The 25,916-nt window shown below is 58.9% G+C and overlaps 4 protein-coding genes across 4 annotated transcripts; all 4 read right to left on the bottom strand.

The window, feature by feature from the left end:
* Positions 1-515: 515 nt before the first annotated feature.
* LSCM1_00100 (uncharacterized protein) lies at positions 516-1,055 on the bottom strand (the record flags this gene model as incomplete). The annotated part of the gene is made up of 1 exon (XM_067317759.1): positions 516-1,055. The coding sequence occupies one exon, from the start codon at positions 1,053-1,055 to the stop codon at positions 516-518; it is 540 nt and encodes a 179-aa protein (XP_067173864.1).
* A 900-nt stretch (positions 1,056-1,955) lies between these two features.
* On the bottom strand, positions 1,956-2,540 carry LSCM1_00099 (uncharacterized protein; the record flags this gene model as incomplete). Its single annotated transcript, XM_067317758.1, has 1 exon — positions 1,956-2,540. The coding sequence occupies one exon, from the start codon at positions 2,538-2,540 to the stop codon at positions 1,956-1,958; it is 585 nt and encodes a 194-aa protein (XP_067173863.1).
* A 5,752-nt stretch (positions 2,541-8,292) lies between these two features.
* On the bottom strand, positions 8,293-10,212 carry LSCM1_00098 (uncharacterized protein; the record flags this gene model as incomplete). The annotated part of the gene is made up of 1 exon (XM_067317757.1): positions 8,293-10,212. The coding sequence occupies one exon, from the start codon at positions 10,210-10,212 to the stop codon at positions 8,293-8,295; it is 1,920 nt and encodes a 639-aa protein (XP_067173862.1).
* A 2,077-nt stretch (positions 10,213-12,289) lies between these two features.
* On the bottom strand, positions 12,290-25,084 carry LSCM1_00097 (uncharacterized protein; the record flags this gene model as incomplete). Its single annotated transcript, XM_067317756.1, has 1 exon — positions 12,290-25,084. The coding sequence occupies one exon, from the start codon at positions 25,082-25,084 to the stop codon at positions 12,290-12,292; it is 12,795 nt and encodes a 4,264-aa protein (XP_067173861.1).
* Between the last annotated feature and the right edge of the window lie 832 nt (positions 25,085-25,916).

The following is a 25,916-nucleotide window of genomic DNA, read 5'->3' as shown; positions in this document are numbered from 1 at the left end:
CGGCAGAAGCAGGTAGGCGTTGAGCTGCCTCGGCATGCAGTCTTCGAGAGCGCACCCAGCTCGTCATGGAAGCGCAGAGAACGCGGCCTCAGCACCCTCTCAAAAGCAGAGGAGCATCCACTCCGCGGCGTGCAAAAACGCCACGGACTCCAAGAGTCGTCCACCCCGCCACGCAGTACGACCGTCGGGAAGCGCCGCGGCGAGACAGAGCGCCACCGGAACCGTAGGGAGGGGGAGGAGAAGAGGCACGGCAGCGCAACTCGCAGTCTGCAGTGCGATGAGCGAGGTCATCTCTCCCCCGACCTCACAAACTGCACAATACGCTTGGTGCATACTTCGTCGCTATCCAGCCAGTCATTAAAAAAAAGAAAAACAGTGAACCAAAATTGAAAATTATAGAAAAATGTACGGCATCGCCAATGACATGACTCACAGCGCGGCGAAGAGAGAGAGGCCGCTCCGCTGCTTCACAGAGCGCGACAGTCAACACACGCACTCACAGGAGTCGGACCTGTCTACTCCGCAGCCGGGGTGTTGGCGGCCTCCCCCTCCGGAGAAGCGGAAGCCGCAGCACGGTAGTTCGTGCGCTCGCCACCAAAGCCACGGCCGCGACCACGACCACGGCCCTCACCACGCCCACGGCCGCGGCCCTCGCCACGCCCACGACCACCACGGCCACGACCGCGGCCGCGACCCTCCGTCACCTTCTCGAAGTTCACGCTGCTCGGCTTCTGCGTGTTTGGCATCGCAGACGGAGCGAGGTGCAGGTAGTTGCGCATGTAGGCGATACCTTCGTCGTTGAGGATCCAGTAGTAGTGGCGCCACGCGTACTGCTCCTTGATCAAGTTGCGGCTCTTCAGAGAGCGCATCAGCTGCATCACCTGAATGCATGGAACCGTGAAGCTGCTACCGCCGAGGGTACCCGTCCAGGTGCCCATGGGGTCCTTCTTGCACGCGATCACGCCCTCCGTGAAGAAGAAGCGGTACACGTTGTCGCGGGACGGCTTGGGAACGTAAGTCGACATTGTTCTTGGTGGAGCTGCCGGTACAGTCATAGGGGGAGCCCGAGCGGATGGGAGGTTGAGAATAAGTACAGATGAGGAACGACAGGAGGCGTTCAATAAGGGGTGGTGAGGAGAAGGAGTGGGAAATGGGGCAGAAGTTGAAGAGGAAGGCACTCAAGACAGGACGGCAATGGTGGTGTGCATTAACGCAGGGCCGACAGCACGTCTTAGGACGCTCTAAATATCATCGCCCATGGTGCGAGGGTCCATGGAGGCAGCCACGGGCTGGCTGACCCGTACTCATGTGCTTGGTGATGGCCGTAGCCAAACGAGTATCAGGGCTTCCTGAGGATGGCTGTCTGCTGCGTCGGGACGAAGGTCGATAAAAGATGGCGCTCCCGACACAAGAAGTAATCACCAGGAGAAAGGCAGTAAGTGAGAGGTGGCGCTGATGCGAACACGATGGTGTCCAGGTCACGTGAAGAGGCACGATGAGTGGGTATGTCCGACGCGGACGTCCACGTGAGTGGTACAAGCACACTCTCACAGAGCCTCCACAGGTAAATACGGTGAAAAAAAAGCAAAACGAAACACACAACAGTCAGTTTTTGTTTGTCCGCTGCGAGAGATACGTCGATGGACATCAAAGATTCCGTGGTGTCTGTATGTGGCCAGAAGAGAGCTTCAGAGAACGCGATGCAAGAGGAGGCAAGCGAGCGTCCCTTCATCACAGAGGCAACAGGGAGCAGGAATGGGGTTCACCCCGGTAGGTGTACATTGGTAGGCAGGGGTATTCGCTCCAGTGCCCGGAAGACAGCGCTGTAGCAAACAAAGTGAAGAAAAAAAATCTCCTCACGACGTGGGGCGTCTTCCTCTTCCCATCACAGAACCCCTCCTCCACTGCATCCCTTTCTGTCTCGACTTCTGCCAACATCACCTCTACGCGGCTCCTCACTTTCTGTTCGACGCTTTCATGAGGAAAGCCATGTTGAAGAGCTCGTCCCCAACGTCAGAGCAGTCCTTACCGCCGGCAAGCAGGTACACATCACGGTCGTCAATGCTAATAAACCCGTTCATCTCACCCTTGGCGAACTCCACGACGAAGCGGCCAAGCTCATAGAACATTTCCGTAAGCTCTTCGGCTTCTTCCAGGGACACCGTGAAGGTGTCGTCAACGGCGAGAGAGCGCGTCTTCTGCAGAATGTGCAACGTGCTTGTCTCCGACCCCGATGTCAGTTTCAACACCCTGCGACCGTTGTCGAGATTGACCTCAAACGAGCTCGAAAAGTGCAGCCGGAGAGCGGCGCGATCCCGCTCTGCCTTGCGATGCGAGAGGAGATCGAGAAGAACACGCTCCGCCTCATGCTCAGTTTTGGGGTCTTTCTCACGCAGATGTGCGGCAAACTCGCTGAAAAGCGCCTGCAAATTGTGCCGCTCCGCGTATTCAGCGTTTTGCCGCTCTTCCTCATCCTGGAACGTGGCGGCGCGAAGGCGATTCTGCGATACATTGAACACGTCGACGCTCTTGGAAGACATCTTCGCTCTGATGAAGGGTACGAAAGGAGTAGGTCACTGTGTGCTCGCGGTGTCAGAGCACACAGACACACGCACATGCACGAAGCGAGAGCAACAGGGCCGAACGCTAACCGTTACCTAGCGAAGCACTTTTCACGAGAAGCCGTGTAGTGAAGAATTCAAAAAAAAATCGAAAGGTAAACAGAAAGAAACAGAATGAGAGAAAAACACAAAGATGTCGACGAGACAGTGGAAGAAGTAGAGAGGGGTGGGCTGGGTAAAGGGCAAGTGTGTATGTGTCTCTTACTGTGTACGTGTGTGTCTGCGTGTTTGTCTCCGCAGTGACTTTACCGCGGAAGAGAACACACACGATTGCCACGAAAATAAGTGTGTGAGGGTGAGAGCGTGAAAAAGCCGAGAGAGAGGGAGAGAGGAATGCGTGTCTTCGTGAGAACTGCTAAAACATTCCGGCGACCACCACCCATGACCGTTGTGAAGGTGCGCCGGTAAGCACGTTCGATTCGGCGCAGTCGATAAGGAGAAGAAAAAGACACGAAGACCACACGAGCGGCAGCGGGAGGAAGGAAAAGAGGCACAGAGGCGAAATCGTAAGAGGACAACGGCACCGCAAAGTCAAGAACATACCCCTTCTCGAGCGACTCCGCCACGCTCTAAGAGGCGCAGGGCGGCCCTTCCTGCGAGGTTTCGCAGACGAAACGGCGCACGCCGAGTGGAATGCTACGCCTCCGCATCTACATGCTTCTTCGTTTCATCAGGGTTGCACAGCTCCCGCATTCTAAGCGAGCGCGACGATTCGGCCATAGAAAGCATTCGTGCGGTACCATTACAGCGAACGGGACCGCACCTTCTCTCATTTTTTTTCGTTCCGTTACAGTACATCGCCGCGTATGATGCGAAATGGTGGCTGGTGAGGAACATAGTCGGCATCAGGACCGTGTATATCTGGCTTGACACCCCCCTTCCTATGGGTACCCTTGCTATCTGGAAGGCAGGGTGTACAGGGGGACTCATCCACCCATAAGAGGCCGGGCAACACGGCTCGCAGACACACACAACAGCTACAACGGCGCTTATTCATGCACCTCTCTGCATGTTGTCCTACTGCCCCCTTCCACCATAACCCTAAACCGCCCACCCTCTCGCGCCCGTCGCTACCCACGCGCATGCAGCTACAGAGCCCCTCCAAGCGCACGACCGCGTCTACGATGCGGTCGTGTTTCGCTCCCTTTTCTCGCTACTCTAAGGGGTGGCCGAAGGGCGGAAGGGGGCCTGGAGAGGCGCATCGTAGACGGTGAGACGAAGTCGCCAATAATAACAGTAATAATACTCCTGCATTCGCTGAAACAATGTTTAGGTCCCGCTTATCGCCCGAGGCAGTGTGCGTCACACCTCTTACAAAAAAACCTCTTCCGCACGCAACGCGCCGACTCCACAAGATCAGTGTAGCCCATGCCATCCGCATCACCTTGCAAAGTATCCTGCCTCTGAGGGCCCACTGTGGCACACACTTTATCGCCGTGGCCACGCAATTCTCATTGGGAATCGACCTAGCCGAGCCGCCAGCTCCCTTTTTTTTATTCGACCTGCGCAAGCATCGTAAGCAGGAGAGTGCTACTCGTCATCAAGGTCGACAACGTCCTTTCATCCCTGCGAGTCCGCGCCCGGTACCCGAGCGCCGTTCGCGCAGAGACGGCGACGTCTGCTGCGCGCGATGCGAGAAGGCGGCACAGGTGCATGCGCGGAAGGTGCTCGGGTAGACTGCCGGCCAACCTGGGGCCAGACCCCCTTCTGCGACCCGGCACCCGGCTGTATGGCATGTCCCTTTTCCCGTCGCCGCACGCCTCGGCCCTGGAGGGTGCCGTGTGGAGAATCGCCACGTCGGGGTCTGGGGAACCCCGACGGTGTTGCCCAGGGCGAAGTCACCGTGCTTTCGGCATTGTGTCGCATCAGCCCCCCTCTTGGCCCGATGCAGGGCACGCCGCAACCATCGCACACGTGCACGTGAGGTTTGCCTGAAATGCGCGTCTTTGTGCTCAATCTGTCACTGCTGCTCTTCTGGACTCCGGATGCTTTCGCGAGAATGTGCCACGCCACGTGGCTTGTACTGTACAGCGCTGGTGCGCGCACACACACAGACACACACGCACAGGGCGCTCCTAGATTCGCAGCGTGGGACCGGTCGCAGACGGAAGCCGTGAGCCATGGGGAAAAGGGCCGCCGCTCTTCTCTCCGCTTGCAGGCAAAGCTACCCGGGGGAGGTGTCTAGCTGACTCGCCGACATGGGCGGTGGCTGGCGGAAGGCTGCGACGGATCTCTGATGAGAGCAGCACTCCGCCGCCTCCGCAATCCGGACGCCTCTCACCGGCAGGGGTGTGCCAAGTGGAAGGGGGGGGGCTTGTCGATAGCCAAGCGTCTGCGGGCAGAGAGGGCATCCCACGCGTCCCTGAGGAGGTGCTGAAGGGGGAAAAGGGCAGCGGTAGAAGGCCGACAGCTGAAGCTGGTGCAGCGCCGCTGAGAGGCGCGTAATCGCGTCGACAATGCACACGGTCACACGGCGACACGCTGCGGCTGCGGGAGAAGAGGGCTGCGGGGTCTTGTTGCTGTGTCTGGACGTGGGTGCCTGCCATAAAGCATCGCGGCCGCGCCTGAGTCGACAGTTGCCGAATCCAGCGCCATCTCCCCCTCCGCGAACCCCGGAGCTGCGCGTCACGAGGGAGAAGCTGCCCCTGAGCCGCTCGGTTTTCCCTCCCTGCCTGGAGAGACGGCCCACAGCGCATCAGGGAGTGGCGCGTGGAAGCAGACGCCACCGCTGCGCATGAGGGGGGTGTCTGCCGGCGGAGTCCCGGAGGTGGAAAGCGCCCGCGTACCCGCATGCGGGAGACGCCGGGGCGACGCCACCACACCGTGATGCTGGCGTGTGCACGCCCCCTGCCAAGATACACATAGTAGCCCCCTCTCGTGGTTGCGGATGGACGCAGGCGAAAATGTGGAGTGGAGGAGCAGGGGCGTCAGTTCATTCAAGCAGGTCTCTGTTGCTTGCTCGGATGGGAGGGGGGGCGCTCACAATGAATCCGACTGCCTTGGCGCGAAAGCGCGCAAACGACTTCCTGCATTGTGCGCTCGCCCTCTCCAAGGCCGGCCACTCATGCAAGCAGGCATGTCCTCCCGCGCACAGCACGTCCCGCTGTGCGTATCGCAAGGACCGCTCCAGCGTGTCGGCCGATAGAGCGCACAGATAGGAAGTGTACGCCGCGAGGGCCTGGGCAGCGATGCTCTTCCATGCAGATGGAAGCAGCGGAGAGTGTCAGTGGGCCGCAGTGCTGACAGCCAAAGAGGAAAATTCGTTGCTGTGAGGGCCTTCATACCCGCAAACGGCTTCCGTCTTTGGTGCTGCTGCCCTCCAGAGGGCGACTGGTAATGTGCCTCGTATGGCGTCCTTGTCTGTGGGGGATGTGGGGAGGATGAGGCAGTCGGCAGAGAGGACGTGGTGCCGTTTGCCAGGGTTGCTGAGCACCACCGTCGGCCAGCTCACCACAGCCGTGACGAGAAGCGGGGGCTCAGGAGTGATCCCTGTGGGCGCCGGCACGCAAAGCCCGCTATATCGGATGCACTCTGGTCGGAGCGAGCGCAGGCGTGAAGATCATCGACGAGTGCCGCGGCCCAGGGATTATGGCGCAAGCTCACGGTGGACGCCCCCCGCGCCGTGATCTGTCAAGCCCGACCTGGGGACCCAGTGCGCCAGCACTGCTCCCGTCCCTGTACCTGGCTGGCACCGGCGCACATTGTCTTGAAGCCCAGGGAGGTCCACTGCGGAGAGGCGAGGGCGGAGGCCACGGTGCTCTGGTGAGGCAGTGTCTCACCAGATGAGCGCGCAGTGGTCGCGTAGGTGGCACGCATTCGTAGCCAGCGCCGCAAGGGCGGTAAGATGCGGGCTCATCGTTGGGCATGTGCGGCCTCCGAAGAGGGCTCTGCGTTGGGTTCCGAAGCCGACAACGAAAACGAAGCAGAAGAAAGACATTGCTGTGATGGCCCTGTAACAAAGGCGTACCGCAGAGACTGGGCTTATGAGCGATGGAGGGAGGTGCGACGGTAAAGGGCATGCTGAGAATGAACGTGACGTGAAAGCAGCTGAGCCGACCCGTCCGCCAAAGATGGACACACGGGAGCAAAAAAAGCAGCTCCGCGAAGGCGGAGGGCACAAAGGGTGACGACGAATCGGACAAGGTTGGGAGAAGAGAGGGGTGACATCTGTGCAGAGAAGAGCAGCGGCAGTGAAAAACACTACGGCAGCCAATGTAAGTACACACCAACGAAGAACAGAGAGGGGGCGGGGGGTAGAAGATGTACAGCACAAACAAGCAAGCAAGAAGGAGGAGGGAGGACGACGACGCAGTTCAGTGAGCACCACATGCATCAAAAAAAAAAAGATGCACGGATAACCGAAGAGACGGATGTGCAGCGTGGGCGACGAAGTCGCCAGCGGAGATGTGGCAGCTGTTTGCAGTAATTACAAGGGAGAAACCGAGAAGCACGAAGAGTTCACCTGCCCTTCAGGTGGAAGCAGGGCAAGAAGGAAATCTACGGTACAACAGATGGTAAGTGGAAGCGGGAAGTGGCGGCGGGGGGAGGCAAGATGTGCGCATGTGGCTCGGAAGTTCACCGACAACAGCCGAGCTGAAAGCTTTTCGGCTGTCACTGAAACGCACCGTGGCCGAGCGCGGGGAGAGGGAGAAGGGGGTGGAGGAAAACGAAGACGTGAGAGCGCAGAGTAAAGATCGAGCGGAATGTGTAAGAGCACCGACGACCTCGACGCTGAGTACGTCGCGAAAAAAAAAGCACTTGGCATATCAAGAAGGGCACAAACAAAGGAGACCTATACAGAAGGTATAAAAAAGTCAAAGGCAACGCCATAACACTTCCCTCCCCTTCCCCCCCCCCCCCCACACACACAGATACCCGAATGAGACGACGTTTGTGTGCGGCAGTCGCACACGAGGAGAAACCAAAATGATAAATAGAAAGATATATATATATATATTTATATATTAATTTGCTTGACAAAGAGAAGCAGAAGCCACGGATGACGTTTGGCAGCAGCCATTCCTTTGCGAGTCGAACAGAGAGGGTGCGGGGCGAGGAGGGGGGTGGGTGGGCTGATGGGTGGAAGTGTAAGAGGTGACCCTTGTGCGCACCATGATGCGACGCGTCAGAGGTTATTCGGCTCGGTAAGCTTATTGCAAGTGGCCAAGCATTGTAAACGTCACTGCTGGCAGCCGGCACGGCAATGTCTGGCCAGATACTCGCGTTGGGGCGCCGATGGGGGAAGGCCTCGCGACCCTAGAAAGGCTAGTTGGATTGCGAATGGCGCTCTCCTGAAGCTGAGGCATAAGCGCTTCGATACGTGCACGACTACTCCTGTGGTTGTTGAAACGGCGTGGGCGTGGAGTCTATTGCTATGCAGACTCGCGCCACCGTGAGGGACGGTGTAGTAACAGGCCTTGCTGCTCGAACACCCAAGTTTGCTGCGGCTGCGACCCTCCGACGCCGCTCGTGCGCAAAGAAGCTGGAGGAAAAAAAACGCTTTCGAGGATAGAATATGTGGGTGTTACAGAAGTCTTCTGTCGCTCTCGGGCACTGCCGCTTTGCTCTCTGTTTGTGAGAACATCGACCATCATCTCATGCTGCGTGGGAGCCGCATGCCATCGACACCAACGAAGCTGTCGACAACGAATAAGGGCAAGGACACCTTTGATCAAGCAAGTGTAATGCTCCTAACTGCTTCCCGACGCTGCGATCTCATTCCGAGAGGTACCTCAGCAAACAAGTTTACCGAGAACGGCTCGTCCACATGGGTTGCGTACAGGTCCTTCAGCCTTCCTACCCACCCATCGATGTCCAGCTTCACGCACGCTGCTGGCTTTGGCTGCACGGAGGAGAAGGCGCTTCGACGAGGGATCGGCCCCGCATCTACATAGGAGGCAGTGCGGTGAAAGCTGTCGCGCATTTGCGCCTGCACCTCGCGCAGCCGTCGCAGGCGTTGCTCCCACAGCGTCCCATTCTCCTCTCGCACGCCCGCACCCTCTCCTCGCCGTGGAGCGGGCTCTAACAAAGTTCCCCCCGCGCCGTCGCCTAGGCTGACGAGGACTGCAGTAACGCCGGCCTCGTAATCATGAAGGAGCCGATGCCTTCTGCGTGTTTCCAGCATGCACAGCGCTAGCGCCGGACCGGCGAAGCAATCGAGCATGCGCTTGTGGAGCCGGCAGATCGCCTCGCCGAACCACATAGTCTCGCGCAGTGCCACACATGCCTGAAATTCAATCCGTTCCGCTGTGTTAATGTGCCACCGGCTCTCTTCCTCTAGCGCCATCGTGTGCTTGAGCTGCCGATACAGCTCAATGCAGCTTCCGACGCTGCAAGCGCGCCGGAGTCCGTCCACCGTCGGAGAGAGACATAAGCGCTTCGAAGTTGATTCGCTGGCGCCGGAGCTCTGCCCGGAAGCGGGACCCGCTATAAAGGTCGTCGACGAGGTCCTTATCAAGGCCGACACTCCCTGCAACGGCACGGTGACGCTGCTCTCCGCTCCTGCAATTTTCTTTGTCGCCACCATCCCCCGCAGCTGTGAGCGCAGCGCCGTCATTTTCGCGTGAAGAGAAGACCGATGGTAGCAGAGGAGCATCACTCCACTCATTATAAGGCACAAAGCAGAGAGGCAAAGCGCGGCTATCACTAAGTTATGGGAGTCGCCATTGCGGCACGAGTAGTGGCGAGGGGTTGAAAGCTTCACGCCAAAGGACTCGGCAACTTTGTAGACGTTGTCCATTTTCTCCTCGAACGCAACGCAGACAGGCTGTCCACATTTCGACAGGCTTCGGTTCAGTGCCACTACGGCGCCCGTCTCGACGACGCTCGTGACAAAGAGTAGTAAACTTAGAAGAAAAGCGCTGAGAAGAAGGGGCCGTTTCCACTGCAGGTGCCGGCTGACCTTGTTCATAAGATAAAGTGCCGGCGGGGCCTGCACACTGATCGCTACGAGATGAAGCTCGCGGTCCACTCTAGTGTTGTGGACAAGCAAGGTGGTGTCGACCACCAGCAGGGACAGAAACATGCTCGCGGAGAAGAGGGCGAGCAGTAGCACAAGCGCCAACGCCGACGCGGCCACCACTAAGTTGCTAAGAGACTGTGTCTTGGCCCGAGACGTGCCGCAATGCGTGCCAATGTCGAAGCCGAAGATGTACTCGTATGTTGCCTCTTCGTAAGCCGCAGCAAGTCGTTCAGGCAGATGAAGCTCTGAGACTCCTTGAGCAGCGTTCGCCACGAGAGACGACACGCCGCTGAGATGAGAGCGAGGGAAGCAGCTGCGGCCCACGCACACGGTGTGGAAGCCAATAGAGGCGCGTAGCTGTGGAAACAGCAACGTTCGCCTCTCCGTGATTCTCGGCATCTCCGAATGCAAGCCACTTGCCGCCGTGAGTGCGCTATTCGTGTAGTAGACGTTCTGGTTGTTCTGCACCAAGAAGGCATCATCCAGGCCAAGGACACCGACGTACAACATCGCCGACACGGTCGAAGAGACTATAAGCAGTGCTACAGAAACACGAAGCCACGCCGTCCCGTTAGCAGTCTTGTCAGCGAGTCTGCTGAAGACTCCCTTTCCACTGCCGAGGCACTCCATACTTTTCTCCCAGCGACTAGCTATTGCCCAAAGAGGGATAAGATGCTCAAGGACCGGCGCTGTGAATGTGCCAGACAGGAGTACGCCGACACGTTGTTTTTTTTCTTCGTCGAGCGCAGAAGTTGGCGCGCACACTGTTTGGCGGTGTACTTGGGGCTCTGAAATCGAGATCGGGGTGCAGAGCCGAGAGGAAGCCGAATGCCGATACTGTCGCAGTGTACTCAATGAAGTTGGAAAAGAGAGAGGGATCGGCAGACGCGCGTCGCACACTCGACGCTCACCAACCCCTCTCCTGTCTGGTGCAGCAGACGCTTTTCAACAGTTCGTCAAGCCTAGAGATAACTAAAACAAACCCCCGCGCACCACCCTCAAGCACGGAAGACTCTGCCTGGCACTGAAGGTTAACCGTAAGGGAGCACGAAGAGAAGCCGAGAGGCTCAGCCGACAACAGGAGAAAGGAGGGTGAGCGACTGCGAGGAGGTGCAGCGGCTCCGCGGCAGAGAGTGGAGTAGCAGCAGGCCCACAATAACAGATGATAGAGGCGCGAAAAAAAACTCAAGAGACAGCACCAACTAAAATGCGTCCGTGAAAGTCACGGGTCCATCCGGTGCTGGTGGCGCGTGTAGGGAAGAGATAGTCGGAGGACAGGGAGAGAGGAAGTGAGTGAGAAAGATGTGAAATGGATGAAAGGAGAGACTTCTTTAGAAAATGCTAATAATACTAATCAACGGGAAAAAGTCGGTGCTCCGCTGTCTGCGCCACGCTCAGCTGCTTCGTGGGACGTACGCGCGCGCACGTAACGCTCCCAATCCCCGAAGGGCGTCTGTTTTCTGCAGCAGAGCGGCCAAGATGAGTGGCGGGGGGGGGCACCAGGCGAGCCGTCGGCAAGCGTGTGGATTACGACGCACACACACACAGTCAGGCAGGCAGCTAAGCAAGCCGAGAGAGCAACCGAAGATGTCACGTAGCGGATAGGGAGATGAGCGGCATAGAGCGCAAAGATACGGAGAGGCACCGAGAATCGAGAAGACCAGGAAAACGTGCAAAAGGGAAGAGGGAGGAAGAGCTGCAATGAGGGATGGGGGATAGAGTGGCGGCACCTTGGGAGAGGTGCAGTGCGACGCGCATGCATAAAGTATGTGTGGGGGGGAGGGGGTACGACGCATACGGTGCTGTGAGCGAAAAGCCGCATAGGCTGCTTCACAGACAGCACAAACGCGCCGCCACACGCACACACGCACAGGGAGAACGGAGGATGGAGAAGCTGCACACGAGCGTGCGTGCCGATTAGCGCGGCGATCAATGCAAATTCTTTGATCGAGTCACCATCGGAACTTGACACGAATGGCCCCCCTGTCGTCGGTATTCTCCTTGAGCATACGTACTTGCGTGTGTGCGTGTGTATTTGCGCTCGTTGGAATTGCTGTATTCTACACCGTACACAGAGGTTCACCTGCGTTGCCGCCGGCACGCCAGAGGGTGTGGGGAGCGCAGATCTTATCTTCTAATGCGCATATGCATATGTACATCAGATTTGCTGGTGGAAGCAATCCATTTATAAATAAAATAAATATGTATATGTATACGTATGAGGGGCACACACGCAGGCGACTCTGTACATCTTGTCCTCTTGTACTAATATAATCACAAGGAAGCAAAGAGTTGAGCAGCTTTGCGGGTGTATGCGCCAGTCTGCGTGTTCGTGGGTGCATTCGCCCGCGCATGCGCACCTTCTCTGCTCTTCTTCCTCGCCCCCTCTCCACACCGTTTCTTCCCATCCTTGTGTCGGACGGCGCATGTAAACTACAGTAAGTGGAAAAGGCGCACAGAAACGAAGGCCACCAGAAGAGCCACCGAGCAGGTGGCGCGAATGAGCCGCGAAGCGGGAGGGGCACGGGGGGAACAGAAACAATCGGCAGAACGCCGTCGGCGAAACGGTGAGCAGTCAGCCGTCAACACTGTGCACCGAACAACCTCTGTGCATGCGCACGCATGTATCACCACCCTCTTCGCCGAGGACACGCCGAGACGGAGATGCGCCAACGGCTGGAGCAGAGCGCATCACGGCAGTGGCGCGCTACGTATTGAGCGCGCAGACAAGGGCCACACCGCGTCGAATCCAGTGCTTCGAGCCCGCCTCGGGCGGTGTTGGGATTTCGATGGTCAACACATAGTTCGTTGAGTGTCCGGTTGTGCTCAACGTGCCGGCGCGTCGCACCGTCTTGTACAGCGGGCACTCGTAGACACCGCTCTCGGGTGGTACGCGGTCGACGACTGGCCTCAGCCACAGCATCGGTGCCTGTTCATAAAGTACCTTTGGTAGCGACTCCGCCAACGTCAGCGTAGCAGGGTCGAAGCGCGCTCCTTCGATAAACATGCCATAAATGTAACATCCCACCTCCGGCGGGGCCGTGATCGACGCCGGGCTCGTCGACATCCACTCAAAGTCGCAGCTGATGGTGTCGATGGAGATGTGCATCTCGCGCGCGTAGTTCTGCAGAACGCTTGTCAAGAAGGCCTGAGGAAAGAAGAAGCCGGAGATCCAGTGCGTGTTCGGGTGCCCGTGCCCGTACCAATCCCGCACCATCGTGAGACGTCGCCCCAAGTCCTCCACCCAGGCACCCAACGGCTTGAGGCTTGGGTATGCTTTCTCAGACCACAGGAGAGGCACCTGGTTGCTGTACAACGCCAGGTACACGTCTTCCAGCTCCTTGCTCATGACCACCTCGCCCCGGATCGCCATTGGCAGCTGCTCCAGGGTCTGGTGCAGCAAGGAGACCAGGCGATTGAAACGAATGGCCTCCTGCACCAGTACCGTATTCATGGAGTCTTCGTACAGTGTCGGATACTTGCGGCGGAACTGATCGAGGTCGAAGGGCGGGGCAACCTTGCGTTGGATTGCCTCCGCGAACGTCTTCACCATCTCATCCGGCGTCGACGCCGTCGTCGAAGTCGACGCCGCGTCGCCACCGCAGCTTCGCTCTCCCTGTAGCAGCACAATTGCCTGAAGCGTCTCGAACGTCTCGTTTCGGGCGCATGCGATGTCGGCATTCTCGTGGAGTCCAAACGTCTCCGGGCTCGTGTTCAGCGGCCACGAGGCGACGTAGTCCAGGTACCCCTGCCGGCTCGTCGCGGGGATCGATTGGTACTCCTGCAGCCGCGGACAGAACAAGTAACCGTCCGTCATGACATCCGGCGTCACGAAGCGCTCCAGCAGCGTGTTGAGGGTGCGACGATCCCACTCATCCGTGACGCGCCCACCGTAGTGGATGTTGCCGCTCAGCTCCCGGATAACCGTGTAGGGCACCTCGGCGTACTTGTCCAGAAACATCTTCATTTGCGCCACACAGCAGCCGAGATCTCCGCTGGTGAACTCATACGCGATGTTCCACCCCAGTGGCCCGAACTTGCGGCGCTCCTGCAGCAGGGCGTGGAAGAAGCACATGGAGAAGAAGAGCTTCTTGAGCTCCACCGCCTTATGGCAGGTGTCCAGGAAGTCGCCTGCGTAAGCGGCGATGGAGCGCGACACATTCGCCTGCATTCCCTTCGGGGGCTCATTCGTCATCTTCACGCCGTTCTGCAGCACCGCCACCGGAAAATGCGCGTTCGGCATCGACGTCAGCCACAGTCGGAAGTTGGGATGCGTGGTGGGCGTAATGGACTCGACCAGTCGCTCTAGTGTCGGCATCCAGGACGTGGCCAGGTGACAGTTTTGCAGAAGCACCCACGATCCGTTCTCAATCGCCTCCTGCATCATGCGTTCCGCTCGCGGGCCTTGCCCTTGGCCGAGCGATACGTCATACAGCTTCTTGCTCATGTTCTGCGCATCGGCAAAGCGCTTCCAGTCGTCGTATGGGTCAGCACCCTGCGATAGGATGAAGATGAGCGGTACCGCCGGGCTTGAGTCTTTGAACGACGTCATCAAGTCGAAGGGCGGCGGCCGAATGAACTTCTCGCCCATTTCCGTCAAGACAAAGTCCTGCAGCCTCTCCATCACCTTGTCTGGGCGAACGCAGCGCAGGAACATTAAGTGCTGCATTGGTGTCAGTTTGTCCGCCCAGTCGGCGGCCAATGGCTGCCGATGAGCGGCCGAGGACATGAAGAACTCCCGGTAGTGCGGCAGGTGAGCGCAGAGATGGGCCTTGAGGCCGCTGAAGGCGTCAAAGTGCTGGTCCAGGTAGCACCACTCATTCCAGGTGGTCGGCGTGATCCAGCTCGGGTCAGGGTTGTCGATCGCCTCCGCGACGAGCGTAGGGCCCTGCAGCAAAAACCGAAACTCCCCAGCGTCTACCCTCCCCCGTTGGTCCATGAGACGCACGCAGAGGTAAAAGGAGAACATGAGCTTGTGTTTCTCGAAAAGAGAGCGGCTCACGTTCTGGTAGAAACTGTAGGTGAAGTCCTCCCTCAGGTTCTCTAGGCGTTGCGAGAGGTCGTCGGCGCGCTTCGCTTGGTCAATGCTCGTGATGAACAGTTGCACAAACCACTGCAGCGAGTACTGATACATGGGGTCGACGTGGGAAAGAGTCGAGCAGCAGAAGTAAAGGCACGACGAGTGATGCGCGATGGGGCGGTACTCCTCGCGGCTCGCTGTCATTTCGGCCTCCGCCGCCTCCGCCTCCGCGACTCGCGTTGTTATCTCGAGCGTCTTCTCCTTCGACTCGTTCAGGTAGGCGATAAGCTCCACGTCGTCCAGGACGTCGCCCTGCACCTCCTTCAGCTTGCATAGGATACTCTCCTGAGTGTTGACGAGGTCCGCCTTCATCCCTGCGTTCTTCTGAATTAGGTCACTGCGCCGCATTTCCAGCTCCTTGCGCTCCTGTCCCACCACGACGCCGAGAAGCTGGTCCTCCAGCCCGCGTGGGGTTATGAAAAAGTTCAGCAGCGTCACGCGCACCATCACTTCCGGGATGAAATGCGGGTTCGGCAGTTTCGTCGTCATGAAAAACTTGAACTTTGTGTTCCACGGAATCGGCGTGTCGGAGATGCGAATCATCTCCGTCCCGCCCTCCACGAAGGTGCGTCGTTCCAGCAGAGGGTTCAGGCTGGCGTCGATTTCCTCGCCGACGTTCTCCAGCAGTACCGGCCGCCCCGCACGGATGCAAAACTCAATGCGCTTAATGAGGTCCTTCTGGTTCGGCCGCACCACCTCCAGCGTGTCCTTGTACGTTCGCCGGATCCATCGGTTACCCTGCGTCTGAGGGTCAATCAGAAGCGGCCACCGGCGCGCATGCTTCGCGAAGAGAGCGTTCTCGATGGACAGGGTATCCATCGGCAACCCTCTCAGGATCCACTCCCGCGTTTCCACCGCGTCCTGCAGTGTGTGATAGATAGAGTACTGCGCGCTGTGCAAGATCGACCGCTCATCGAGCTCCTTGCCCCAGGTCTGGAGAAGGTCTCCGCGATAGACGGATGTGAAGGGGCCGCAATGCGCGATCTGGCCTGCCGCCACGAGCATGTCACCCATTAGGTACTTGGCCGACTCGTCGATGCGCTCGACCGACTGGACCCAGGAGCGCTTCTCACCTGCCAGGCCGTCGATGAGCATAGCAGCACGCTCTAGCCGGAGCGCCGTCCGCTTCACTGTCTGGTCTAGCTCCTCCAGCTCCCTCTCCGCTTCCTCCTTGCGGCGCTGCATCTCGGCAAGACGCATCTCCACCTCAGCGAGCTGCGTTTCTGCCTCTTTCAGCTTCCATTGAGCCCTCTGGTTCGCCTGCTGTGCCACAGCCAGCTCCTCTCGCAGCGGCGCGACTTTCTTATTCACCGCGTGAAAGCGCACCATGGCGTGCGTCCATTGGCACATGGCCGCACACGCCTGACTGGCGCCAGCGATCTTCTTGGGTGTAAAGTCATCGGACGTGACGAGGGGCATGACTGCCTGGATGAGCTTCTCGGCAATGTTCTCCTTGTCGTACTGAATGAGTCGCTGCAGCAGCTGGTTCGGGTTGTTGAGCAGCTGCTCCTTGGCGGTGGCCCAGAAGTCCGGCTTCTTCTCCTCCATCGGGTTCGCAGCACGCATCTGCGGTTTGATTTGAAAGAGAATGCAGATGCCCTGCATCGTCATGACGACGCCCGCGGTGGGCGTCTTGTACCCCGCCACCTCTGTAATCTGTGACGCCTTGAGGTTCTTGAGACTCTCCAGAGCGCGGTCCAGCTCTGGAAGCGCCTCGGCCAGCTGCTCCTGCGCCGCGCCCTCGATGGCAGCGCACTCTGCCTGCATTGTCGCCACCGCCTCGCGCTCCCTCTGCGCCTCCTTCTTCGTCTTCTCCGCCTCAGTCGTCTGCACCTCCATCTCGGCGACGAGGGCCTTGATGGACTCGTTTTTCTCCAGCAGCACCGGCTGACTCTGCGACAGGGTCTGCTGCAGCCCCGCCACCGCATCCTCCGTCTCGTGCAGTTTGGCGAGGCCATTGACAAAGCGGTCTTTGGTGGTCCGATTTTTTTCCGTCTGCATTTCCATGAGCGCACGGAAAATGTGGAGCAGCTCGAGGAATGATGTGGGCGTCACATAGTTGTGCCGCTGCGTTTCCGCGAGAAAGCGAACAGAGACAGCCTCGACGCTGACGTGGATGCGCACGCACACCTCCGTGCACGCCTCCACCGCCGCCGCATCCTGTGCAAGCAGCGGTATCTTGGAGAAGTAATTACGCGCCACGCTGTTAAGCGCCTGCTGCGGCCACGCCGAAAACCAGTCCACAGTGCAGCAGTTCACCAGTGCCGGGAACATGCGAAGACGACTACGAAACACCTCGCCCAGTGGCGACATGCAGAGGGCAATGTGAAGCTGACTGCGGCAGCTGCGCACGAAGCGGGCGAAAATCGTGACCTTGTCCACAGGCAGGCCCTCCGCCACGCAGACGAGGCGCATGGAGTTGAGCAGGTCGTCCAGCTCCTGGGCCACGAAGAGGTTCGGCACCTCACCGGAGTTGAGAAGGTTATTCACATCTTCGAGCATGGCCTCATGCACAATTTGCGTGTCGGTGAAAAGAAAAAGGGTCTGCTTTCTCTGGAGCACGACGCGCCGCAGCACCGTCTTCAGGTCCTCTCGCCAGGCACTCATCGTGTAACCTTTCGAGATCTCGACCTGGAAGACTTCGAACTCATTCAAGTGGGCAGCAAGCCGGGACAGCGACTGACGCCCAGAGCCGCCGACTCCTAGGAGAAGGGCGTGCCCGTTTCCCTTGCGCAGTACACGCGCGATGCGGCAGACGTGCTGCACGGCGTCAGAAAACATGACAAGGTTCAGCTGGCGCCCGCCCATGCACTGCTGGTTGTACTCCTGCAGCTCCCCTTCGATCGTCTTGGCCACAGCATTGAAATCCTTCACCTCTTGGTAGATGCGCTGATCCGCCTTGCTGCCCAGGAAATCTGCAAACAGGAGCGCAGTCATCGCGGCGCCGCCGTCACCGGGCCGACTTTGCATGACCTCGTCCAACGTCAGCTTCAGGTGCTTCCATAGCTGCTTCCCAAGCAGCTCCTGGAACCAAACTCTGTCAACATCGCTTGTGAGGCGGTCTTGGAAAGTTCGCATCTCCTCATGAAGCCACAAACGCACCAGTGACGGCACCGTCGTCACCGTCGCCGTGGTCGCGTTCGTCAGCCCATCCATCACCTTCGCCAGGTCGCGGAGGTTGAACAGGTAGTGGGGACGGGCAGGGGTCGGCTTGAGCTCCTTGACGACCACGTCGAAGATCTCGATAGACGCCGTCACGATGGAGGACAGCTTTCCGCGCACATCCTCGGCAAAGGTAGAGAAATAACTCTCCAGCAGGGAAGAAAAGATGCGGCGCATGCTGTCGTCCTCGATGTCGGGGAAAGCGATCTGGTGAAAGTGGCGCAGGAACCGCTGCGTGACGAAATGGCGACCGCCACCGGGCGGCCCCATCGTGCCAGCCAACACCACATCCACAATCGAAAAGAACTCGCGCGTGCGGCAGTCGTACCAGCCGCTGTAGTCCAAAAACTGCCGAAGCAGTTCAATCGGCGGCTGCGCGCCGTACTGCTCCTTGAGGGGCATGTTCATGTCGTCGACGAGGATGATAAACTTGCGGTTCAAAGGTGCACCCCACACCTGCGGCGACGCGCGCTTGCGCACTTCAAATTTGGAGAAGATGAGGTCCTGGGTCTGATTTGCGCTTGTGCGTGCTGAGAACGTAAAGAAAATAGGGGTGCACTCCTTTGGCATATCGTGCATCAGCAGCTGCCGCATCAGCACCGTCTTGCCTGTGCCGGTAGGACCGCAGCACAGCGTGTGGAAAGAGTGGTCCAGAAGGATTCGGTTCACGTAGTTGTACCGTGCCACGTCAGCTGTCAGGACGATGATCTCGGAAAAGTTACTCTGTGTCACCTGCGCCGTAAACGGCGGAAGTCGCTCTACCCAAGCAACCCAACGCCGCTCCTCTGGTATAAACTGGTAATCCTGCAGACATCCAATCACGGGGAGCTCAATGTTGACGTTGAGCAGCCGCAGCTCATCGCGCAGGAACTTGTCAAACCGCTGCCGGCTGGGCCGGTCGCCTGTGGCGCCAAAGGACCAGATGATGGAGAAGACGAGCAGATGCAGATAGACCTCGCGTAGCAAGTCCACCTTGTCTTGCGGCACCTCGTACGTGCGCGTGGGAGTGTAGGGCGCCATGAAGCAGTCAAAGAAGTTGAAGCACGACATCACCAAGTTGGGCCAGCAGGACGGACTGTACTCGCTCACCTCCGTCTGTACAAAGTGAATGAGCGACGGAAAGAGCTGCTCGCACAGCTCTTGCAGATGCTCCTTGTACGGTTCCATCGTGATGGGGAGTCGGTACTGCTGCCAACTCAGAATGTAGTTGCACACCCCGATGCACGTGTTCGGCTCCAGGTAAATCATACCAGCTCGCGACACGGTGGCCGGCGAGGCTACCGCCAAGTCCTCCACCTCGAACCAGCAATTCATGTAGGGCGTCATGGCGATGATTTCGCCGGAGATGAGGCACAGTTTCTTGTTCTCATCCAACACTGTGTTCATGGACTCAATCCAGAGCGCGTCGACAGGGCCATCGAAGATGATCCACTGCCGCGTGTCGGTTGTATCGCGAGCTGCAATGCGAAAAAGCTCGCCGATGATGCCGTCCCGCCACTCCCCCGTCGCCTCGTCGAAGCCGCCGTAGAGTTGGGCCATCGTAATGGATTTCGGGTTCAGGCAGTACGTCTTCACCTCCGCAAATTTGGTACTCTTCTGCTCCTTTCGCAGGTGCGTCATCGCCGCTTGCAGGACGCGCGTCGCGCTCGTCTTACCCCCCATCGTCGGCCCCACCGCCATCTGTCCATGGCGCAGGACGCTCATCTCATAGAGCTGCATGCACTTCTTTATGAACATTTCCGTCGGCTGCAGGTGCATCAAGGAGGCCTTCGCTTCGAGTGCGGTGCGGAAGTCCCCGTAGTTGACCGGCGCGATGTGGACGCCTGGAAAGAGGTCTGAAATGATGCCCTCGAACAAGAGGAGGTCCTCCTCCAGAAACTTCGGCGTGTTCGAGTCCCGTAGCGCACGCAGCAGCAGCACGTCCTCGGCCTCATCCGGATGCTCCCGCTTCATCAGCCCCGCCGCCGATATGACGGTGTTGACGGCGCGCATGCCAAAATCATAGTGATCCTGCGACGAGAGCTGCTCGGAGCTCAGTCGGAAGGTGGCCACCATCTTCTGCGCCAATTTCCGAGAGTCGGAGTATCCAAAGGAGAAGAGGCGAATCTCCGCAATCATGGCGTAGTCAGGCACCATGCACGCCACAGGGCGGAACAGCACCTTCAGGTTATCGGGCAGCTCCGTGCGGCCAGCGTAGCCGGGGTTCATGGTGATGAAGACGGCATAGGACGGGTCTACCAGAATTTCGGTGCCCTCGAAAGGAATGCGGTACTGTCGAGTGCGCGCCGCCTCTTGTAGCGAGGACACCTGCTGCGCCACGACGGAGAGCACCTCCACGTCAATGCGGTTGAACTCGTCGAAACACGCCCAAGCTCCTGCCTGGGCGAGTCCCTTGAAGAACTTACCCATCGATGCGTACGTCATGCCCTCCTGGCAGTTGAACACCACGCACTGCTTTGCGACGGCCTTCGCCAGGTCCTTCACCGTCTCCGTCTTGCCAGTGCCCGCAGGCCCGGCTGGGGCGCCGCCGAGGAACATGTGCATGGCGCCGGTCAAGGTAAGGTAGATGCGATCGGTCAACGGCGTGATTACCAAACGCGTTGTGTTGCCAAGGTACTCGCCGCCGTAGCGAAACTGTGCCTCCACCTGACGGAGGACGCAGTCGTTGCTCTCCCAGTAGCTCCGCAGCTGCGAGACCCACTCAAAAGCGTAGATGCTGTCCACATCAGCTTTCGCAAGCTGCTCCACAATGTCCCTCGCATGCACTTCAATCGTGATGAGGCCGCTCAGATTCATTCGCTGCAGGTTCGTCAGCGGCCGCCGCACCGTCTCCACCAGCACCATCAAGTTCTTTTGCGCCGTCTCCATGTAGGGAGCGAGCGAGCCGTGCTCCTTCAGCGACAGTTCACACTCGTGCGTCCACATAATCTGGTTCACGGCTATTGCCACCTGCCCTGGGGATTCCAGCACAAAATCCTGCCGCTTCATGGTGGCCGACTTCTTCACGCCCGCCTCCAGCTGCACTCGAATGGAAATCTTCATCATGTGCTCAATTTCCGTCAGCCAGTTCTCCACATACTTGCGCGGCAGCACGGACTGCACGAACGGAATGTACTCCTCCATCTGTGAATACATGCCAAACATCTCGTTGTCTGGCGCGCGCATGTCAATGTGGGCAATGTTCTCAAAAAGCTTGCGAAACTGCGGCTGGATCTTCTGCGGGTCGCGGGCCTCCGACAAAATCGTCAGCAGCTCGTCATCAGACAAGAAATAGAAGCGGGCAAACGAGGCGCGCTTGTTCTCGAGGTACTGGTTCAAACCCCGCTCCACCATCTCCAGCGTGTCGTTGCACTCGTTCAGCACCGCGAGACAGCGCTCCGTTGTCGTGCAGAAGTCGAGCGTGAGGTCCACCTCGTGCGCCTTGTTGGTCAGGAGCTTCCAATTCTTGTTTACCGTCTGGAAACGCTTGTACTCGCCGGGTAGCTGTCGCGAGATGTCCTCGGACTGAAAGATAGGCTCGAGGTAGAGCCACGACTTTTGGCACCGCAGCCACGCATCCAGCACGTCCTGCACGAGCTTCAGCGATCCCTCCCAGTTCGCAATTTCCTTCTCGAAAAGCTGTTTGAAGGGAGAAAAGGAGAGGCTCTGCGTCAGCAACGTCTGATCGTCCAACTTCTCCTGCGTCTGGTCCACCACATCCTTTGACACGACAAAGCAACCGGTCGCCTTGTAAGGCACGACGCCCATCCGCATTTCGGCCCACGCTGCCTTCATCTTTGCCAGCGACGTTTCGATGTGAAACTCGCGCGACGCGATTTCGGATATGCGCATGAGCACATCATTCTGCTGCGTCAAGTTCATGCGAACCACATCGTCGAGGCAGTGCAGCGTGATGCCCGGTTCGACGTCGAAGCCCAGCTCCTTCGACAGCTGGCTCCAGTGCCGCTCCTGCAGGCCTTCCGTGCGGAGGTGCTTAATTGTCGGCACAAGAGGACGGAACTGCTGCACGTTGTCGCGGGTGCGCTCCGCCACCTGCACCAGCTCCGGCGTTAGCTTTGGGTTTCGAATGCACGCGTTCATAATGCGAAGCGTGTCCGCCACCGTCTTCTCCACCTCGTCTGCACTGATGCCCATGAACGGCGCCTCGTGCCACTTCTCGAGGGAGGCGAACCAGCTGGCTGAGGTGAGCCACAGCTCCTCGTACGGCTCAAAGTCGGAGGAGAGTCGGTGCACCGCCGAGTAGTCTGACTTCTCGATGTTAAAAAGCGACTCGTGGGTGTTGAAGGTGTTCGCTTGACTGCGCAGCTGCCGAATCTTCTCCTGCACCCGCATTACATCTTCTGCGATCTCAGTCATGCGGCTGGCGTTGCGGTGCTGACTGTACTGCTCGACAATTTTCTGCACCAGCTCAAACTCCTTTTCGAACACTTCTTGCGCTCGGTTCATGGAGGCCAGCAGGCGCCGCTTCGTCTCTTCCAACTCCTCAGCACGCTCGTTGATGGCGTTGTCGAGCTGAGCTGGCCAGCTGATTGCCTTCCACTTCTTGTTGAACTCCTCTTCCGTCAGGGGGCGTTGGAAGCCCTCGAGGAGGTCGTGAACTTCCTTTGCCTCTTCGATGGCCGCCTCCAAGTCAACGGTGCGTTCCGGAATGGTTTTGATGAAGTCCTTCGTGGCAACCACCTCCTCCGGTGTCTCGGTCGACTTGCGCAGCGTTGCGTGCAGCTCGCTGTAACGCTCGTTCACGTCAGCCTCCTTCCGAAGCGCGCGAGCAGCCATGACGTCCAGGACCCTGGCCGCGCCCGAGGCGCACTTTTTGGACAAGGCACGACGCATCTCGCCGCAATCCACGCGCACGAGACCCAAGTCCGCACACGGAGGAATGTCATTCAGTACCTGTTGCTGTAGTTTGAGGAAGCGTTGCACCTCTTCTCCAACGCCGTGCGTGTTCGGGAAGCGCTCATCAAAGGTTTCCATGTAGATGTCCAAGTCCATCTCAATCACCGCCGAGAGGGGGGCATAGGTCTCCTTGTAAGCCTTCATGGCAACGGCGACACGGTCAAGCACCACATTGAGCCGCTCCGCCCATGAATCCATCAGCGTGCTGGTCGTTTCAGGTATCTCTAGAAACGCTGTGGCGGGGTCGTAGAGGAAGTCAAAGAGGATGCGTTCTACTGTGCGAAGAGTGCTGTGCTGGGTCAGGCAGCGCTTCAGGAGCCCGTGCAGCGATGCCCGCATTGTTTCCACAGAAGAGCTGTACGCCAAGCGAACAGCATGCGGCTTCGCTGCCTTCGTCGGTTCCCCCTCTGTCGGCGCCTCACCCACGGTCATCTCCGACGCTGGCATCGCGGCAGCGGCAGCTCCCAGCGGCTCCTGCGCTTTTGTCGCGTCAGCGTCGCTGCCACGCGGCGTGCAAAGAAGCGTGACGGAGAACAGAGGGGGCAAAGGGTAGAGCGGAGGTGCAAGAAAACCGGCAGTAATGCGCTCGTCGGCGCCGAATGGGGCCTGGGGAGCGGGGTAAGCCCCACGTGTCACCTCCACATCGGCCATTCCGCGAACCGTGATGTCGTCCTCGCCTGCGTGCTCGACAAAACGGGTGAACGCCTCCAGCGAGCTCATGAGGTAATGCTTGAGGCTGTCCTGCATCCGCAGCTGAATCTGCCGCAGGTACCGCTCGGTGGTGCAGCCAGTGTACGTGCTCACATCATAGTGGTACAAGTGGACCGGACCAGTGGACGGGAGGGTGCTGAGCGTGCGATTCACCATATCGGCCGTCGGGACCAGCCATTGATCTCTGGCGTGCAAGAAGGAGTCGCGCATCGCTGTCGTTTCGACCTCCTCCAGTTCAGCAAGACTGAGCGGCCGCTTCACCTTCTTCGAGTAGAGCACAAACGCACAGCGCGGAAGCAGCGCATCGTTCGCTTCGCACACGGCCCGTGTAAGGACCACCAGCAACGGGGAGGCGTTCCAGAAGCACTGCTGGCGGAAGGCCGCCACTGTGGTGGCAAATCGCTCAGCTCCATTTGGAGGAACGCCGTAGAGCGGGACCGGGCATGACACGTCGCTCGCGAACAGCGGAGAGGCCGACAGCATCGCCATCGAGGCCACAGGCGGGCCCATCAGCTGCGTCAGGCCACCGCCCTGCGTTATGGAACGGAAAAGGTCCGCGTTCATGATGCGACTGTATCCAGTGCGCACCTCCTCCATCACGCCAGCCACATTGAGATTTGACTCACTCTCCACCAATGCGGGTGTACTGAGAGCAGCTTCATGCATGCGGCGGGCGACAAGCGGCTCGACCACGGCGTACTCGTCAAGAGGCATGGAGTCGACGTACAGCTCTGTGCGCAGCGCCGCCTCGGCTACGCTGCGGCGTGTGTAAGCGGCGGCGAAGCGGTCCGCAAAGTTGACTGGATCTTCAGCAGCGAAGCACACGAAAAGGCGCGGCAGCGCAAACGCCACCGCGTCCTCTGCGCCGCCGATCGTGTAGGTTTTCTGCTGTCGAGGGCTGCGCAGATCTCTGGCCACGTCCGGGAAGACGTGGTACAGCTGCTGCTCCACGTCGACCGCCGTGACACGCCCCGAGGCCCAGACACCTTCTCTCTGCTGCTGCCGATGGTCCTGTCTCCAAAACAAACAGGGCAGGCCGTACGGAGCCGCTGCTAGAGCACGCGCCGCCCAATCTGCCGGCGACAGCCCCTCGAAGCGAAAAGAGTCATCAAAGGCCTCCAGAGGCAGCCATGTCGCGTACTCCCCGGCGGCAGCGCCGCATGCACCTCCTGCAGTCGGGTCCTCTGCGCTACTCTCCAGGTTATCGGCCACGGCACAGTGCACACCTCGCGCGATGAGCAACTCTGAGAGTGAGGGGCCAGTGTCGATGCGCTGACGCTTGCGCTGGAGAAGCTGCGCCCGTGGCACCTCGCCTCGTATCGAGTGCGCGGGTGCCATGATCTTCGGCTCTATCTCAGCCGCCACGGTGGCCGACACGCACGTGGCGGGCCCCCCATCTGACTTCTGTGAGCATGGGCTGACAACGCCGCCCTTCATCGCTGAAGCGGGAACATGCTCAGAGGCTTTGAGAAGCCGGCGGCCATGCAAAGTGACGGGCACTGCTCTTGCACCTCTCAGAGAAGCTGAGGTCGGGGACTTGACCGAGGGAGCGGCCGCGCCGAGGGTGTGCTGTTGTTGCTGCTGCTGCTGCTTCTGCTTCTCGGCCACTTGCGCGCGTCGAAGGGCGAGCAACTCCTCGTAGGATATGGACATGGTGGGGTGCGGATGTAACCTAACGTTTCCAAGCGAAAAAAAGAAAGGCTCAGTCGCACAGACTCGAAACAAAAAGACGCAGCAGCAGAGGAAACGCGGCGAATTGGGCAGGCGCACACAAGCACCGCCTCTCACGCCAAAAAGTGAAAGCCGCTCGCAGAGCTGCGCCGATGATCTCTGGCACAGGGTGCACGTGGTTTCCGCTATCTTTGCAAGCGTGGCTGAAGGGTGGTTTCGCTGCGGAAGGCGCCGCGTACGTGTGCGTCTCGAAAGGCCAATGCGGACTTGTGCGGGAAACGACAGCTGAGGTAAACAAGGCCCACGGAAGCCAACTGCACAAGCGCACACCTCGCTGGGGAAGAAAAAAAAGACTGCTGCCAAAGGAGTCAGGTGTAATGTCCACGGTGTCTTGCAGGGGCAGCAAGAGCTGCTGTATTGGAAAAGGAAAGGAAGAGCAAGCACGGGTACGCATAGAGCAGCACTGCTCTCTGGCGCTCTCTCCTCCTCAACCTCTCCCTTTTCTGTGTCCCTCGAACTCGCTGGCGTGCGCCCGAGACGGCTTGAGGGGCGGTGGATACGTAGACAGGTAGGTGAAACGTGTGCAGGGATGTGGCACGTGCACTGCCCCTCTGACACCCTTGAGATGGCCAGAAAGCCAGCGCGTCTCAGCGGAGATGAGAGTAAAGATGCATCGGGGGATGAGGAGAAAACGTAAAGGAAACTGAGGTGTGCGGCATGAAAGATGCACAGGGAAAGTTCGGCTTTCGGGAAGCTCGCGTTGGCGGAAAGGTGCGGTTGTTGCACAGGCGTGCCTTATCCCACTCTCAAGCGC

This window comes from Leishmania martiniquensis, chromosome 36 (assembly GCF_017916325.1).
Source record: "Leishmania martiniquensis isolate LSCM1 chromosome 36, whole genome shotgun sequence".
In the NCBI taxonomy this organism is placed as follows: domain Eukaryota; phylum Euglenozoa; class Kinetoplastea; order Trypanosomatida; family Trypanosomatidae; genus Leishmania; species Leishmania martiniquensis.
Note: the sequence above shows the minus strand (reverse complement) of the source record. Positions and strands in the feature narration are given on the sequence as shown.